This window comes from Piliocolobus tephrosceles, chromosome 13 (genome assembly GCF_002776525.5).
Source record: "Piliocolobus tephrosceles isolate RC106 chromosome 13, ASM277652v3, whole genome shotgun sequence".
Taxonomy (NCBI): domain Eukaryota; kingdom Metazoa; phylum Chordata; class Mammalia; order Primates; family Cercopithecidae; genus Piliocolobus; species Piliocolobus tephrosceles.
The window spans coordinates 66134278-66154416 of NC_045446.1; the positions used below are offsets into that span (position 1 = coordinate 66134278).

Here is a 20139-nt window from a genome sequence, read left to right on the forward strand (position 1 = left end):
ATCTATCAATATGTATGATCATAGCATTTTTTCTTCCTTAGCCTGTTGATGTGATGAATTACATTAATTGCTCTTTGAATGTTGAACCAACCTTGCCTACCTGGGATAAATTCCATGTTGCCATGTTATATAATTATTCTTATGCATTGTTGGATTTGATTTGCTAATATTTTGTAGTGTCTTTGTCTGGTTTTTGTGTCAGGGTGATGCTGGCTTCACAGAATGAGTTAGAAAGTGTTCATCAGCTTCTAATTTCTGAAAGAGATTCTGAAGAACTGGTATTGTTTCTTATTTAAACATTTAGTAGAATTCACTGTGAAAGCAAGTAGAACTTTTTTTTTTTTCTTTTTTTTCCTGTTTTGGAAGGTTAGTAATTGTTGATTTAATTTCTCTCTCTCTCTTTTTTCTTTTTCTTTTTTCTTTTTTTTGAGACAGAGTCTTGCTCTGTTGCCCAGACTGAGTACAGTGGCACAATTGTGGCTCACTCTAGTCTTGAACTCCTGAGCTCAAGTGATCCTTTCACCTCAGCCTCCTGAGTAGCTGGGACTACAGGTACATGCCACCACATCCAGCCAATTTTGTTATTTTTTTATTTTTATGGACGGAGTTTCACTATATTGCCTAGGCTGCTCTCCAACTTCTGGGCTCAAGCAGTCCTCCCACCTGGGCTTCCTAAAGTGCGAGATTACAGCCATGTGCCACCATATCCGGCCTAATTTCTTTATTACCTCTTTCTCCTACTGTGAGTTTTGGTAAATTGTCTTTCAAAGAATTGGTTTATATCATCTAAGTTACCAAACTTCTGGGCATAGAGTTGTTTATAGTGTTTTTTTATTCTTCTGATGTTTGTGAGATCAATTGTGATAACCCCTCTTTCTTCATATTTGTAATTTTTGCCTTTTCCCTTTTTTCCTTGAATGGTCTGGCTAGAATTTTTTTTAAAATTTTATTATTATTATTATTATTTTGAGACAGATTTTCACTCTTGTTGCCGAGGCTGGAGTGCAATGATGTGACCTCAACTAATTGCAACTTCCACATCCCAGGATCAAGCAATTCTCCTATCTCAGCCTCTCAAGTAGCTGGAATTACAGGTGCCTGCCACCTTGCCCAGCTCATTTTGTATTTTTAGTAGAGATGGGGTTTCATCATGTTGACCAGGCTGGTCTCAAACTCCTGACCTCAGGTGATCCGCCTGCCTCAGTGTCCCAAAGTGCTGGGATTACAGACCCAGCCCTGACTAGAGTTTTATCAATTTTATTTGCCTTTTCAAAGAACCAGTTGTTGGTTTCATTGATTTTTCTGTAGTGGATTATTCTGTTTAGATTTAGCTGGCTTCTTGAATGTGTAGATTTCTTTCTTCTGCCTAATTTGGTAAGTTTTTAAATTCTTTTAGACAGAGTCTTGCTCTGTCGCCCAGGCTGGAGTATAGTGGCGTTATCTTGGCTCACTGCAACCTCCACCTCCTGGGTTCAAGTGATTTTCCCACCTCAGTCTCCTGAATAGCTGGGATTAAAGGCACCCACTACCATGCTTGGCTAATTTTGTTATTTTTAGTAGACACGGGGTTTCACCATGTTGGCCAGGCTGGTCTCAAACTCCGGACGCCGAGTGATTTGCCCACCTCAGCCTCCCAAAATGCTAGGATTACAGGTGTGAGCCACTGTGCCTGCCCCTAATTTGGCAAGTTTTTTAGCCATTATTTCTTTTCTTTTCCTTTTTTTTTTTTTTTTTTTCCTGGTGACAGGATCTTGCTCTGATACTCAGGCTGAAGTACAATAGCATGATCATAGCTTACCATAGCCTTAAACTCCTAGGCTTGAATGACCCTCCTGCCTCAGCCACTGAGTCGTTGGGAATACAGGCATGAGCCACCTTGCCTGGCTCCATTATTTTTTCAAGTACTTTTTCAGTCGTTCTTTGTTTCTCTTTTCTTTCTAGTACTCTGATGACACAGAAGTTAGCTCCTTTGGTATAGTTACACAGGTCCCTGATGTTTTGTTCTTTTTTTTTAAAGGCTATTTTCTCTCTGTTGCTAAAATTGGTAGTTTCAGTATTCTGTTCACAGACTTTTCTCTGTTTCATCTATTCTGCAATTGAGCCTATTCACTGAGTTTTTGTTATTTTTTGTTCTAAAATTTCCATTTGGTTCTTTATATCTTCTGTTTCTTTGCTGAGACTTTCTAGGTTTTTCTTTTCTACTTTTTCATTTGTTTCAAGCATGTTTTTAATTGCTATTGAAACAGTTTTATGTTGACTACTTTTAGGTCTTTATCAGATAATTGTAACACGTCTATCATGTCAGTATTGGCATCTGTTGCTTGTGCTTTTTCATTTCCTTTGACATTTTCCTGGTTCTTGGTGTGGTAAGTGGTTTTTGATTGAAACTTGGACATTTTGGGCTTTATGTTTTAAGTCTCTGGTGGGTGGTAAAAAGTCCAGTAGCCCCATATGGTGTCAGTAGTTACCACATGGGACTCGTTTGGTTATTGCCTATCTGGGATGAAAACCTCAGGCCTCTGCTTGGCCTTTGAAACAGGCAGGGGGTTAGAGCACCTTGGTTTGTTTTGGCAAACGTGGAAATCTACTTTTTGTTTCTATGGACTTGCCTATTCTGGACATTTCATATAAATGGAGCCATATAGTATGTGGGCTTTTAAAACTGAATTCTTTAACTTAGCATAATGTTTTTAGGGTTCATCCATGTTGTAGCCTTTGTCAGTACTTAATTTCTTTTTATTACAAAATAATATTTGATTGTATGGATTGGCCACATTTTGTTTATCCTTTCGTCAGTTGGTGGACATTTGGGTTTTTTATGTTGTTTGGCTATTATGAGTAATGCTGCTATGAACATTTGTGTTCAGGCTTTTGTGTGGATATGTGTTCAGTTCTCTTGGTATATACCTAGAAGTGGAATTGCTGGGTCTTATGGTACCTCTGTATTTAACTTTCTGAGAACTTATTTGTTACTAAGTTTTAAAAATCTTATTGTACTATATTGTGGTATCAGGGAAGGTACCTGAGATATTTTGTGTAGTGTCTGTTGGGTCCCCAGACTTAATATTTACTTTTATTCTTATTCTTTGCTTATTTCTATATGATTTTAATTAAAAAGATGGTGCTGATAATTAAGTTACTCAAGAATTCCATAAGTTTGATGAGTATTAAAATGCTTTAAACCATTATTTATTTTTAAACATTGTGAGTATATAATTATTCATAGTCATGACATTTATATTCATAAATATACCTGTGATTTTATTTATTTAGAAAAAAAAAAGTGAATGCCTGCAGTTAAAAATTTTGGTGCTTCAAAATGAACTGGAACGGCAGAAGAAAGCTTTGGGACGGGAGGTGGCATTACTGCATAAGCAACAAATTGCGTTACAGGATAAAGGTGAGTGGAAATACCATACAAACAGCCTAACCTCCACATTCAGTAGTTCTCCTTTCTTCTTCACAAGCTCAAATAGTCAATTTTTGTGTAAATACAGTCACACATCACTTAATGACAGGGATGTTCTAGAAATGCATCCTTTGGTGATTTCCTCCTGAGCTGCCATCATAGAGTATGCTTACACAAGCCCAGATGGTGTAACCTACTACACACCTAGGCTATATGGTATAGCCTATGGCTCTTAGGCTATAAACTTGTACAGCATGTTACCATACTGAATACTGTAGGCAACTATAACACAATGGTGAGTGTTTATATATCTAATATATCTAAGCATAGAATAAAAATACTATACTATAATTTTATGGGACCACCATCATGTATGTAGTTTGTTGTTGATTAAAACATCATTATGCAGTGCATGATTGTATGGTGATAGAATTTTCTCTAATTTTTAATATATTTTTGCAAGTATTTTGAAGTTAGTCCATATAGACAAGTGTGCAAATCTGTATTCAAATGGTCCTGGACTTACAATGGTTTGATTTAATGATGACTTATGATTTTCAGTTTTATAATGTGCAAAAGTTACATGTGTTTGGTAGAAACCATACTATGAATTTTGAATTTTGACCTTTTTCCAGGCTAGCAATATGTGGTATGATATTTTCTTGCTATGCTAGGCAGTGGCAGTGAGCTGCAGCTCCCAGTTAGCAACATGATCATGTGGGTGAACAACCGGTACTCTATACTGTACTCTGTTGCCACTGTTTTTTGGATATTGTGTTTTATGTTTTCATATCCCATCAAGTCTACAAAATGCTCATCTGTGTATGGTATTCAATACTGTGTTATAAAATAAGCTTTGTGTTAGATGATTTTGCCCAACTGTAAGCTAATGTAAGTGTTCTGACACCTTAAAGTAGGCTAGGCTAAGGTTTCCTGATCAGTAGGTTAGGTGTATTTAATACATTTTCAACTTATGATATTTTCAGCTTATAATGAGTTTATCAGGATGTAACCTCATGGTAAGTTATGGAGAAGTTGTGTACATAGAGCTTGAATTTTCACAAAGCAAACACACTCATGTGAGCAGAATCTCAATCAAGAAACAGGACCCCAAAACCTGGGAAGCCTCCTCAGGCTTCCTTCCATTTACCACATCTCCAGCCAGACTAGCCACTGCCAAGACTTAAACCAGATTGGTTTTGCCTAATTTTGAACTTTATAGAAGTAGAATCATATATGTACATGTGGTGGCTCTTTTCAACATTATGTTTGTAGAGTCATTTTTACCTTCATGTTTTTGCAGTTTGTTCATGCTTAATGCCAAATAGTATTCCATTATATGAGTGTGAATTTATTTATCTACTCTTGCCGTTGGTTTCAGTAATTTTCATTTTGGTACCATTATAGTTAATGCTTCCATGAACCTTCTAGGTTTCTGAGTGAAGAACTTTCATATGTTTCTTAATAAAGATTTTTAGGTATTTTAGTTGAGTAGAAACTGAGGGGTAGAATTACAGTCAGAGAATGTACGTATCTTCAGCTTTAGTAGATTGTGTCCAACGGTTTTCCAATATGATTGTGCCAGTTTATCTCCCCTCCATCCAGTATTGCTCCTTCCTACATCCTTGTCAGGCATTTCTTTTCTTTTCTTTTTTTTTTGTATATTTTGTATTTATCGCATTTGGTAATTTGTATTTTTCATTTTAGCCTTTCTATTGGATATGTTGTAATATCCTCTTGCAGTTTTAATTTTTATTTTCCTGAAGACTAATGAAGTTAGTCTTTCATATGTTATAAATTTTATAAATGTTTCATATGCTTCTTGCTGACTGAGCACTCTTTTGTGATATACCTGTTGAAATATTTTGCCAATTGAAATTTGGTGTGACTGTTTTTTTGGTAAGATTTCTTTATATATTATGGATATGGGTTATTTATTTGGCATATGCTTAAAAATATATTCTCCCATTTTGTGGCTTGCTCTTTAAAGAGATGTCACTCTTTAAGATACCTTTAAATGAACAGAAGTTCCATTTTATCAGTCTTCGATGTATGAGGCTTTTTGTGTCTATTTGGAGAAATATTTACCTATTTTAAGATTTTATAGGTGTTTTTCTATGTGTTCTTTAAAATGCTTTACTATTTTACATCTTACGTTTTTATCTGGAATTCATCTGGAATTACTTTTTGTATGTGGTGTAAGGTAGGATTCGAGATTTTTTTTTTTTCGTATTGATAAGTCAGTTGACCCAGCACCATTCACTGAAGATCATCCTTTCTCCATTGCATTGCAGTTTTGCTTTTCTCATAAATCAGATGACCATATGATTGTAAGTCTGTTAAGAACCCTCTGTGCTGTTCTGTTGATCTATTTTCTGTTCCTTTGCCATTTATCTCGCTGTTTTAATTTTTTTCATATTATAATAGGTGTTGATATCTGTTAAAGTTCTTCAGCTTAGTTTTTTTTTTTTTCAAGATTACCTCGGTTATTTTTGCTCTTTGTCATTTTCATGTGAATTTCTACATAGAAAAGAAAACCTTGCTGGGATGTTTTTTCTTAATTGTCATACATCGTTGCTGGGACTTGCTAGGACTTTAATGGAACTGCATTGAATATATTTGTCAAATGTAATTGGGGATAATAGACATCTTTACAATACTGAGGCTTCCATCCCAAGAAAATGATATATGCCTTTGTTTATTAGATCTTCTTTGCAAAACATTATTGAAATACGATAGTGTATGGGTCTTTCCCATGATTTATTGAATTCATTTCTATTTTTTGATGTTTTATGATACTATTGTACATATCATTAAATTTTATTTTTACTAGTTTCTGGTGTATAGATGTACAATTAATTGGTTTTTTAAAAGTGATACTGGTATTTATTATGTTTAAAGAAAAATTCACCAGAAGCCTTATAGACACATTAGTAATTGTTAATGTTACGGTTACAGCCCTACAGATGCAGTCTTGCTGTGGTTATTTATTTACATTCTAATTTAGTTGCATTATAATTACATTTCATTACACTAAAATTAGTAATGATTTTAACTATTTAGTTGTTATAAATATAAAAAATTGCAGAAAATTTAAAAATCAGATTTATTGAGATTTAATTCCCATACCATATAATTTGCCATTTAAAGTGTGTAATTCAGTTTTTCTTAGTTTATTCACAGAGTTGTGCAGTGATCATCACAATCTGATTGTCCCGCCTTCCACACTTCCCCTCCCAGAATTCTAAGTAACCACCAGTCTACCTTCTTTCTCTAGATTTGCCTTTTCTGGACATTCTTTCGTAAATAGAATCATGCAATGTTGTGGTCTTTTATGACCAACTTCATTTGTTTAGCATAATATTTGTAAGGTTCATCCACGTTGTATCATGCATCACTACTTCATTTTTACTGCTGAATAATACATTCAGTTATATGGATATGTCACATTTTAAAAATCCATTCATTGGTTGTTGGACATTTGGGTTGTTTCTGCTTTTAGTCTATCACAGATAAAGCTGCTTATGAACATTCAGATGCAACTTTTTTTTGGGATGTTTGTTTTCATTCCTGTTATGTACACCTGGAAGTGGAATTGCTGGGTCATATGAGAACTCTGTTTTTAACTTTTTAAGTGACTGCCAACCATTTTCCACAGCAGCTGTTTTACATTCCTGCCAACAATATATGAGGGTTCCAATCTCCCCATTTCTCACCAATATCTGTTATTATCTGTCCTTTTAATTATAGCCATCCTACTGAATATAGCATTGTATCTCATCGTAGTTTTGATTCAAATTTACCTAATGACGTACATGCTTCTTACGCCAGATTTTTGTATGTTAATTTTATATCCAAGGAACTTACTAATTAGTTCTAATAATGGTTAGATTGTTTTGAATTTTCTGTGTGTGCAGTCATCTCATCTGCAAATGATGGCATTTTTATTTCTCATTTCCTAATACGTATGCCTTTAAAACTTTTTTCTTACCTGATTGTGTTGTCTGGGACATCCAGTACAATATTAAATAGAAGTAGTGTCAGTGGATATCCTTTTCTCCTTTCCAGTCTCAGTGAAAGCTTTTAATATTTCACCATTACATAGAGGGTTTACCATAAGCATCCTTTACCCATTTTGTGGTTTACCCTTGTGCATCCTTTACCCGTTTTGTTATTTTTGCTTTAACTGGTTTTTTTTTGAGATGGAGTTTCACTCTTGTCTCCCAGACTGGCGTAAAATGGCGTGGTCTTGGCTCACTGCAACCTCCGCCTCCGGGGTTCAAGCGATTTTCCTGCCTCAGCATCCCAAGTAGCTGGGATTACAGGCACCTGCCACCATGCCTGGCTAATTTTTGTATTTTTAGTAGAAATGGGGTTTTGCCATGTTGGCCAGGCAGGTCTCACACTCCCGACCTCAGGTGATCCGCCTGCCTCGGACTTCCAAAGTACTGGAGTTACAGGCGTGAGCCAGCAGCCCGGCCGCGTTAACTGTTCTTTTAATGAATTGATAAAGAGCTCAATATGTGAATTTTTATTTCTTTGCTTTTTTAATTTTCTTAAAAATCAGTTTTAATGAGATATATTTTACAAACAATCGAATTAATCTATTTAAAATACACAGTTTGATGAGTTTAATTAATGTATTCAGGCAGGTAACCACCACCACAATCAACGATAACATTTCTGTCATTGTAAAGAGCTTTTTGGCCTCATTGTAGCGAGTTCCTTCCTCCATTGTTTAACCACTAGCAATTACTGATGTGCTTTCTGATACCATTTACCTTTTCTAGCATTTCATATGAATAGAATCTTACAATATGCACTTTTTATATCTGGCTTTTTTTCACTTAGCATAGTAGCTTTGGGATTTATGTGGTTGTCTGTGTCAGGAATTCATCTTTTCATTGCTGTGTAGTATTCACTATATGTACATACATTTTGTTTATACATTTACCTGTTAATGGCCATTGGGTTTGTTTCCAGTTTTGAATTATCGTGGATAAAGCTGCAGTAGATATTCAAGTATAAGCCCTTGTGTGGGTATATTCTGTTGGTTAAATATTAATAACTAGGTGTGGGATTGCTGGGGTATAGTAAATGTGTGTTTAACTTTCTAAAAAACTACTGAGCTGTTTTGCATTTTCAACTAGCAATATATGAGAGTTTCACTTAATCCACGTCTAAACATTAATTTTAGATTTTAACCTTGTTACTGGGTATGTAGTGGTTTCTCATTGTTTTAATTTGTATTTCCCTGATAACTAATGTGGCTGAGCATCTTTTCTTGTGCTTATCTGTTACCTGTCTCTTTCCTCCGACGAAATGTCTGTTTAGGTCTTTCATCTGTTTTTTGGAAAGTGGGGAAGGGAGGTGGATGGTAACCTTATTACTAAGTTGTAAGAGTTCTTTTTATATTCTGGATATGTTCTTTATCAGATATATGCTTTACATATTTTTTCTTCCCATCTTAACAGTGTATTTTGAGTTTATTCATCATTGTTTAAAAAGTTTATTCTTTTTTTCCTTTTTTTTGAGATGGGGTCTCACTGTGTTGCCCAGGTTGGAGTGCACTGGCATCATCTCAGGCCACTGCAACTTTCTGGGTTCAAGTGACTATCCTGCCTCAGCCTCCTCACTAGCTGGGATTATAGGTGTGTACCACCACGCCTGGCTAATTTTTGAATTTTTAGCAGAGATGTGGTTTCACCATGTTGTCCAGCCTGGTCTTGAACTCCTGATCCCAAGTGATCTGCCTGCCTCCCAAAGTGCTGGGATTACAGGCATGAGCTACCACGCCCAGCCAGTTCTGGAACTTTCCTTGTGTTTGTTCACCCTCTGCATTGTGGCCTGGAAACACTCCGCATGTAGTGATTTGGAGCCGTTGTAGGGCTTACATTTCTTGTTTTCTTTCTCCCAGGCATCATTATACTAGGCTGCCTCTTATCTATTGTCTGAAAACTGTTGTTACATATAATTTTGTATGACTTTCTAGTTGTTTACAGTGGGAGGAAAATCTGATGTATGTTGTTCCATCAGTCAGAGTAACTTTCTAGTTGTTTACAGTGGGAGGAAAATCTGATGTATGTTGTTCCATCAGTCAGGGATAGAAGTCTTTTTTCTTTGCTTTTTTACCTCTATACTTGCTTTTATGAGAACACACTTTACTCATCTCTCCTTGGTTTATTTCTTTTGGTTCTTCAAAGACATGCTCAAATACTACCTCTCCTTGAGACTTTTTTTTCCCTCAGATAAAAGTTTCCTGCTCCTTCTTCTGTGTTCCCATAGCATTTTGATATCGTCTTATGTTCCCACTTAGTTGGTAAGCCCTTTCAGGGCAGGGACTTTGCATTTTTATGGTATCCTTCTCAGTGCCCAACATTGAGGCCCTCAGTGAGTATTACACAGCATGAATCTTTGAGGGGCTTTTATATAGGTAATGTGCCATTAAATGTAGTACATGAATTATTTATCATTGTTTTATTTGTTGCATCCTCTTGTGGTTTCCTGGTTAGTTTTTGGTGTATTTCACATAGTTGACATTGGTGATAGGAAACAGAAAATCTACTGTGGCAAGAGTGTATTTGGAATGTGAATAAAATAAGTTATTTTAAGCAAGTTTTAAAGTTTTGACCTATATGAAATATAAGTTACATTACAAAGAATAATTTTGTAAATATGATTTTTCTTCATTTCAGTAATTTTAAAAAATAAGTTTTTAAAGGAACAGACTTTGATTCAGAATGCCTTGTTTCATGCTTGGCTTCATTGTTTACCAGCTGTGTAACCTTGTCCAATAACTTAGTGTTATCTCTCCAATGGGGTTAATAATAATACTTAAAACTGTGTCTCACTGAGTTTTAACAGGCTTCCAAGTTCTGCTGATGTTTCTGGTCTATGAACCACATTTTGTGTAGCAAGAATGTATATGATATGATCAGATGAGTTATGAAAATGAAATGGTCTTATAAAAATAGGAGCAAAACACCATCTGTTTTATTCCTATATCATACTCTGGTGGGTTTCTGTACCTTTAAGATAAAAGTCTCAACTCAAGATGACTTACAAAGGCCTCCCGTGGCTCACCTCAATCTGAACGCTTCAACCACATTGAACTCTTTTAGTTACTTAAGTATGCTTTGTTCTATCTTACCTGCATTCAGGCCTTTGCCTAAATGCTGTTTTCACCAAGAAACCATTACTGGTTCCCTTTTCTTTCTCCTCCCACCCCTAGGTTAAATGTACTACTGTGTGTTTCCATAGCACCCTATATTTTTCCATGATAGCACTTTGATTATTAGTCTGTCTCCTTCTCTAGACAGATTCTGAGGGTAGGCACTGTTCAAGGACTGCACTAAATACTCATATCTTTTAGGCATGGTATAATACCTGGGATATAGTACACATAGAATAAATATTTGTTGAATGAAAGCATCATACTTATGCTTATTGGTGTCATGTCATGGGTATCATTGCTAAAGAAAGACTTCTCTAACTTCTAGTTTAGCATTCATGTGGGAAGACTGATATTCTTATGAGAAAGACTGCAGAAAAAATATACGTTGTTTGGCAGTGATAAATATCTGCATTCCAATACAACTTGCATATTGACATTTATAAATGAGAGTCAAAAGGAATAATGCCATTTAAAATCATGAAGCATTATGATAAAGTCCATTTGTCTGTGTTACAGTGGCCCCAAATAAATAGACAGTTGTTTTGTACGTACAAGGCCTGCTTCTAAAGATTTCATCTTCTGTGAAAAGGCACATTTCTTACAGTGCTTTGGAAGTACCATCAACTTTTACTGTACTTACATTGCCTGCTACCTGTGGCATATGTGTCTGCATAGCTTACCTTTTTAAAGATCATTAACTTTCAAAATGAAAACACTATAAGGTTTTGAAGGGTTTAGGGACTTTTGACCTTTTCTAGTAAGACTAATAATAGTAGCAATAATGTATCCAGTACAGTGCTTATTACTATAAATATGTGATACTGTTTAATCACTACAATAACTTTATGAGGTAGATGCTATTATTATTTACCTTTTATAGCTGAGGAAACTATGTCAGGGTCAGAGAGATTAAGTAACTTACTTAAATTCATGTAGCTAATGAGAGGTGATGTTGGAATCTATTGATTCCAAAGCTCTCAATCACTGAATAATACTACATTTTTATAGCTAGTTTGATATATAAAGCCAAGGGATATATTTTATTCTAGAATATGGCAAAAAGATATGGAGATATAGTTCTTTAACTGTTTCTGGTTGTACATTTGCCTATTAGGATAGAAAGAGGTCCAGGATGTCTATCCTTAGATTATAAGCAAATGAACCTCTAAACAGTTATATCTATACCATTTATAAGACTGAGGTTTAATAATAATTGCTCATATTTAGAGAATAGGAGGTTGTATTTATATTTTATAGAATGCAAGCTTGTATTAATTGCTTTTATATATAGACTATTAGTGCCAGGAAATGTCATGTTTTTTCTTCTTTACCTAATTTTGTCCTAATAGTCCTACACATTAAAGATACTGTTATTATCCTTCTAATGATAAAGATACTACATATTAGTACCCAGTTTGCAGATGAGGATGATTTGTTCAAAGCCACATAACAAGTTATGTGCCCAAAGCCACATACATAGAAAGTTATGGCGGAGGCTGTGTTCAGAGTTACTGCTGCCTAACTGTGCTGCAAAGGGAGATTATAGAATTTTTGTAGATGTCTCTTCTAGTATTTTAATTCTGACAGCCAAATCAGTTGCACAGTCTTGAATCTCTGTTTTACCCTGCAGAGAAAGAATGGTCATCTTCAAGTTAAATATGTGTTTGTCATGGTGGGTCACAATCGTTGATTTTTAACACCGACTTTGTACTTCAAGTGCCCTTTTCTCACTTTTCTATATGTTTTTGAGATGAGAATTACTTTGTATTCCCCTGGACTATTAGAATCCTCAGAAGGTTAGGATCTAATGTTGACACTCTGGTTCCTAACATAAATAGGAGAAAGAGTGCTGCTGTTGGCTTCACTCTTACTCCCATTGTGAATGTTTGTGGGCTGTGGGGGTTTGGCACTGGGGAGTGGGGAAGAGGGGATGGCTGGATACAGATAACCACATTTATTTACTAGCATAACCTGGTCTAATTTTGGGGGACCTGTGTTCTTCATAGTGGTTGTGCTAGGTAACCAGATACATACTTATTCTTCAATATCCTATTCTAAACATACACTATTATATGCTTGTGTTGAACATTATTCTTGTACAGTTACATGAATGTACTATTTAATGAATCTTGAACCAAGTTAAAATATTTTAGAAGCACAATAGTCACTGGTGTTTGGTCAGCGAAGGTAAAAAAGGTATTTGTGTCTTGCATTTGCAGCTTTGATTTAGTTTGTTTGCTAGGGAGTAGTGAAATGATTTGCTAATACAAATATTACTAGTGGATTCTTACATATTGTGCCTGGCACTTGGTGCTTATCTAGGTACTTGGTTTTGAGTCCAAGAGCTCAGGTAGGATATAAAGTCAGTAATATATCATATTTAATTGTGACTTTGCTACTGATTCTTCTGAATGTCCACAAAGGAATTATTTACCGTCTGCATCTTTTTACACATCTGTTTAGTAAGGATAGCTGCTAATAATAGTGACATAGGAATTAATTTGTGTAAACAGTTGGAAGAAACCAGGTGCTTGTATTTTTGTCCATGAAAATTTATTGCAGCAGGATGATTTATTGGCAAGTGCCAAAAAGACAATTTTTATCCACGCTGCTGACTTGCTGAGTGGTCACATAACTCTAAAGGGCCTCATTACTTTACACTCAGACATTTTCCCTTCCTATCCCTCAAAGGCAGTGGTTCTCAACTTGTGGTCTACAGCAACTTCCAGCTGGGTCATGAGCTGATCTTTTCAGTATTAATGTTTATTAGTGTATATATTTTCATTTCTGGAAGATATTAGTAGTTTAACTTAGGATGTTTAATAAAAACCAGATTTCCCCTCAGTAACTCATGCCAAGTAATCTTCCCATTAATGAATTCTGTGTTGCTTTACAGGGTCTTTTGTCCTGACACAACCACCAAATCTTTGAAAAGCAACACTGTCAAAATTAGTTTACTGGAAACGGTATGAAATGTTGGTTTTAAGGAAATGTGTTCAGTAGAATGTAGGTTTCTTATTGTATTAGTCCATTTTTGCATCACTATAAATAAATACCTGATGCTGAGTAATTTATAAAGAAAAGAAATTTAATTGGCTTGTGGTTCTGCAGACTGTACAGGAAGCATGATGCCAACATCTGCTCCTGGTGAGGCCTCAGGAAGCTCACGGTCATGGTGGAGGGGGAAACCAGTGCAGGCGTATCGCATGGTGAAAGTGGAAGTGAGGGGGGCAGGAGAATTGCCATACTCTTTTAGACAACCAGATGTCCTGTGAACTACCAAAGCAAGAACTCACTATCACCAATGGGATGGCGTTAAGCCATTCGTGAGGGGTCCGCCCCCATGTTCCAGTACTTCTCATTAGTCCTCCCCTGCAACATTGAGGATCACATTTTAACACGAGATTTGGAGGAGCACACATCCAGATCATATCACCTATAAACAAATGTTGATAAAAACCCAAGAATACTTCAGTGGTGCCTGGGAAGTGGTATTAACTTTATATAAAAGGAGAGTTCTCCAATCTTTGTGGCAAGAAGCTACTTTTTAATACAGTTACTTTCTTCATAGTAAGGATAACCATACAATTAAAAAGTGCTTATACAAAAGTTCTTATATTTGATCCTTAAAGCATCTCTGAAAGCTAAGTAGGGCAAATGTTACCCTCACTGTATATGTGAGGTACTGGGAAGTGAAGTGACTTGGCCAGGAACACACAGACAATTAGGAGCAAAGTTGAGATGTGGACCCAAATTCAACACAGATTTTAACTCTAAATTCTTTGCTTTTCTCAGTATTCTGTAGTACCTAAAACTTTGCAAAACATTCATTTGAATCCCACATAAATCACATGAAGTAGAAAACTTTTATTGAAATCCTGTAACATGCAGATATTTTAGTTTTGGTATATTATTCTTAAAATAGTCTTAAGATAATTTTTACGTCCTTTTCCCAAATCAGGAAAATTAGAGCTGAGAGACACTTGCCTGAGGTCCCAATTAAGTGACAGATTCCAGTTCAAACATTGGTTTATCTTGCTCCAAAGCCTGTCTTGTTTCCACTAAACAAAACGTCATTACTGCTTTCTCTAGTATATGTCCAGGTCAACTCAGTTTGCTGTTTTTCTGTTTGGCCTGTGAGGTGTTAGCTAGAGAACTTTGTTTTCCTTTTTATTACGGTGTGACTGAAGTGAATTTTCCGCAAAGATTGCTTTGATTTGGGCCTGCCATTTTCCAAGTTTGTCCTTAGACAGGTCATTCAACGTTTTGAGCTTATTTCCTCTACATAAACAAAACAAAACAAAACAAAATGAAAAATTCTGAATTATACAGTCAAGATTTCTTTCAGCTCTATTAAGATTTTGGTTATCTCAGAAAGGTAGGACTGGTGGGAATGATGGTGATCTTTTCACCTTTTTTTATGCATCTCTTTATTGTTGTTATTATTATAAGTTTAATGCTGATGATATATTTTCCAGCATTTTATAAAAGTTTTTTTTTTTTTTTTTTTTTTTTTTTAAATATCTTTGACCCAGGTGTGTCTATGACTGTTGCCTGTTTAATACTGAAAAGTCATTTGGTGGGAATGACCTGTTAGAGTTCTGTAACTAGCCATACTTTTTTCTCCTATTTTACTTTGGCAATTAAGAGCGAAAACAAACACATTATTTTGGTGACATAGTGAATAGGAGAGGTCAGATATGTCAGATTTTGTTGCTCAGATTTGGGGAAAGAAATTACTCTTGGTAATTTCAGTGAATAAAAAGTTGTTGCCAAAATATTTTATGTGAAGTTCCCATCAGTTGTGATCGTTTCTTATCGTCATTTTGTAAAAACAAAACAACAACAACAACAACAACAAAAAAAGAGTAATTAGGGTGACCTACATATGTAGTTTGTTCTGTTTAATTAGCTTCTGCCTGGTTGGTAAATTACTATTTTCCTTTTGGTCTGCATCTTAGATAAAAGAAGAATCACATGGTATATTTAAATTGATACTTTAATTTCTATCAGAAGGTCATAGGTTTCTATTTGAAGTTGTAAATACATTATTAACTTGTATAACAATTTTTTCCTTTTCTTAGGTCATACAATTACTTACGAAAAGTTATTTCTCAGTTTTTAAACTCAAAATATATTTATTTGAAATGATGACAAAATGTAAATTTTATTAGTTTATATGTATTCTGATTTTTTAAATAACCATCTGACAGAAATTCTTAAATAGACTTCTTCAAAATTATTAATATCTGACTTTCAAAAAAATGTCTGGACCTGAGGACAGATTCTCCCTAGGATTTATGCTATTAGCAATAAAAACCAGACAACTTGTGGCAGGGGTAGTTTGGGGAAGAGGCAGGTAAATATGAGTCCTAAGCAAACTTCTGATTTTATTTCAATTTCCATGTAAGTAATTTATTCCAATTAATGTCTTACTTGGTTGTAGGAACGGCAAACTGTCAGATTTTAATCTCTCTTTTTTTCCCATGGAAGGTATAGATATGTAGAAATATGCCACCTGACACAATTGTATATTGGTTTGTCGTAATTTTTTCTCCACTTACTCCCAAAATGCACTGAAAGTAATGTTTACAAAAAAAAAAAAAGTTTACGTTTAGGTGGTTGAACATAAAAGTAAAAAGAGAGCATATGACTTATAAAGGAAGTAGAAAGAGCATTGATTTTTATTTTTCTGCTTATATGCCCATGTCAATTCATTTATTCATCATTTGTGGAACACTTACAAAGAACCAGACATTGCGATTAGAGTCAATTTGGCAGGTGTGATAAATATGTAACAGAAGTATATAGAGGGTACTATAGGAACACAGAATATAAACATATGAAAATCAGAACAGCAGGTAAAGGAGGTGACATACTGAGCCTAGAAGAGTATACAGTATTGTTCTAACTAGGGGTAGAAGGTGAGACCTTCCAGGTAAAGGGAACAGTTTATACAGAGGCATGGAAGTAGCTTAGGGAATTGTGAGCAATTCCAGTAAAGCTTACTGGGGACAGGCACAAGAATGCAAATGTTAAAAATGAAACTCTCCCCATTTTACAGATAAGGAAAATGAAGTTCAGAGTTGAAACTTGTCTAGAGTCTTGAAAGTAGCATGGATAGAATTTCAACCTAGATCTTTCTGATTCATAAGTCCATGAGCTTTCTAAATACAGTTCACTGCCTTCCATAGGATCTGCTTATTGTTCTTAAGAACTAATATTAGCTCTGACCTCAGCTGTCAAGCCAATTGTGTAGAAGTATGAAAGGTATCGTTTGTTTTACATTGCCTGTTAATAATGAAGCCTATCAGTTCTATAGGGGAGAAATAAAAATACTCTCTTAGCACTAAATGCAGAGAATAATTTAGTTTCTTATGTGCAAGATATTAAATATCATAATGAAATAAAGTCACTTGTAATTTTGCAAAAGTTACAGCAAGAAATATCTGTTAACCCTTGAGAAAGGCAGCATCATAAATCATAGTACAGAAAAGGCATTTCTGCAGGGAAGGAAGCTAAAGTACTCCAAGTATATTGCTTTTTGGTCATCTGACTTAATGTAGAAAACCCAGAAGAATGACATTTTATTGGTTTTAACTGTAATTTTGACAGGAGCTGGCCATTGGCCAGTCTCAGACCAAACTCTGGTGAGAGAGAACCAAGAGTTTGTGTTTTGTTTTGTTTTGTTTTGTTGCTGGAAGCAAGATTCATAGTCCTTAGCTGTTATATTTATAGGAGCCAACATTGACATTTTGCTATTAAAATTATATTGCCTGACTTGTTTTCTTGCTTAACAGAGAGGCTATCTGATTTAACAGAGTAGAACATTGTTATATGCCTCGACAGGGCCAAAGCAGTTTCGGAAGATGGTAAACCAAGCTCCGGCATTTGTGTTCCCACTTTCCCAATGACCTATTGATGTGATAATAAATATACATATATAAAGAATGAAACCGGCCGGGCGCGGTGGCTCAAGCCTGTAATCCCAGCACTTTGGGAGGCCGAGACGGGTGGATCATGAGGTCAGGAGATCGAGACCATCCTGGCTAACCCGGTGAAACCCCGTCTCTACTAAAAAAAATACAAAAAACTAGCCGGGCGAGGTGGTGGGCGCCTGTAGTCCCAGCTACTCCGGAGGCTGAGGCAGGAGAATGGCGTGAACCCGGGAGGCGGAGCTTGCAGTGAGCTGAGATCCGGCCACTGCACTCCAGCCCAGGAGACACAGCAAGACTCTGTCTCAAAAAAAAAAAAAAAAAAAAAGAATGAAACCATAGTGCTGGTGGAAACAAAAGAGGATGTCATTGGAATAGCAAAGGTTTTGGGACAGTTCTCAAAGATACAAAGTAAATAGGACTGTTTTGATGAATAAACTAAAGCAGAGAAAAACTGCAGCCTAGAACACAAATAGAAACAGCTGCAGGCAGGGTTCCTGATAGAACCATCAGAGGCTTCAAGCTTGGAATTTGCCAGTATTGAGACCAAGAATTTACTAGAGCAATAATCAGGGTAGTTGAGCCTGTTGGCCCATTCTCCTCCTTGTGTGCATTTGGAGCAACTTTCTATAACATTTGCTATAGCTGCTTTCTAAACATAATGGATTCTTGACCGGGTTAGGTCCCATGATATAAGTGTTTGACATGGTAGAAAGTCGCAGTAGAACCTAAAGCGATTGGACTTTTATAGCCAACCCAGAGGAAAACATGAAAAGACAACTCTACTCAGAAGTGAAATACCTACCCAAAATAAAATCCCAATGTGAAGCTCCCTTTGACAGTTACAGTAATTCAAAGTAAAAGTATACCTTCTCCCAGCATATATACCCAGAAGGGAAGCCTAATTGTCAACAGGACCAACTCAGTTATACTAATGGCACTAAGGGGTGAGGGCTTTTATGGAAGTAAATCTCATAGCTCCGAAGGAAACCTATGCCAGTTGTCTATACTAATCAGTCTAATCACTTATTCATGGGTTTGAAAGGAGCATTAAAGATCATCAGATATTTGAGGAAAACAGCATGAATGAGACCAAGTTGAATAAACAGAATAACTGACCCAAAATAAACAGACAATACAAGGAATGGAGAACTTTAAAAAAATCAAATTAATATCCTCAGATTTTCCTTCCAGCCTCTGCCTAAGATGTAGGTGGAAGGAGTTTCACTTCTACCCTAAGAATAAAGAAAAAAAAAAAACTGGATAATGTACAAAGTCATAACTTTTCCTAAATCCATCAGAAAACTAGGATCTCAAGGCAACCAAGTAGCTTGAGTATAAGGAAAGACAGACAGCATCCAAGGAGAGATTGGTTGTAAGCACTGATTACTAATGGCAGAGCATGGGAAGAAGTGGGGCTGCTATGTAATAATTGAGCTGAAGCTTTTAACAAATCATTAATGACCAAATATGGACTAGTATGTGACTATGGCAGATATAAGGCAGATTTTACCAGCTTACAGTTTCTTCCACATAGACCTCTATTGGAGCTTCACAAGAAAGATTGAGGACAGGCTAGGAAATCTTTGTTCTTCTGCAGGTAGTATGTCTTTTTTCTATGGCTGCCTTGGATATTTTCTCTTCATTTCTGGTTTTCAGCAGTTTGAATATAATGGTCTAGGGGTGTGGTGGAGCAAGAAGGAGGGAGGAAAGGAATATGTGTGTTTTCAGGTGGATCACCTGAGGTCAGGAGTTCGAGACCAGCCTGGCCAACATGGTGAAACCCCATTTCTACTAAAAATATAAAAATTATCCAGACATGGTGACAGGTGCCTGTAATCCCAGCTACTGGGGAGGCTGAGGCAGGAGACTAGCTTGAACCCAGGAGGCGGAGGTTTCAGTGAGCTGAGGTGGCACCACTGCACTCCAGCCTGGGTGACAGAGTGAGACTCTGCCTCAGAAAAAAAAAGAAAGAAAAGAAAGAAAAAAATAGATGATCAACTTTCTAAAGCAAAAATAATGGTGTTTGTGGGATTATAGCATACATAAAGTAAAACATATGAAGAATTTGAAAACTGGGAAATGGAAGAATTGAAAGTATACTTTTTTCAGTTTTTTGTTTTCTTTGAGATAGAGTCTTATTCTGTTACCCAGGCTGGAGTGCAGTGGTGCCATCTCGGCTCACTGCAGCCTCCGCCTCTTGGGTTCAAGTGATTTTCCTGCCTCAGCCTCCTGAGTAGCTGGGATTAACAGGTGCACGTCACCACACCTGGCTAATTTTTGTATTTTTAGTAGAGATGGAGTTTCACCATGGTGGTCAGGCTGGTCTCGAACTCCTGACCTCATGATCTGCCCGCCTTGGCCTCTCAAAGTGCTGGGATTACAGGTGTGAGCCACTGTGCCCAGCCATATTTTTAGTTTTTTTAATGCTCTATGTGAGGTGGTATAATATTACAAGTTGAATATTTCTAATCAGAAAATCTGAAATGCAAAATATTCCAAAATTTAAAACTTTTTGGGTGCCAACATAATGCTCAAAGGAAATGCTCTTTGGAGCATTTCAGATTTCAGATTTTGAGGTTTAAGGTTGTTGAACCAGTAAGTATAATGCAAATATTCCA

The 20139-nt window shown here is 36.1% G+C and overlaps 1 protein-coding gene across 3 annotated transcripts in view; it reads left to right on the top strand.

The window, feature by feature from the left end:
- UVRAG (UV radiation resistance associated) overlaps positions 1-20139 on the top strand; it is a 335807-nt gene that overhangs the window by 173399 nt on the left and 142269 nt on the right. For all 3 annotated transcript variants that reach the window (XM_023209367.1, XM_023209368.1, XM_023209369.1), the window contains one exon: positions 3274-3400. In XM_023209367.1, the coding sequence (XP_023065135.1) occupies positions 3274-3400 (127 nt within the window). The remainder of the gene's footprint in view (positions 1-3273; positions 3401-20139) is intronic.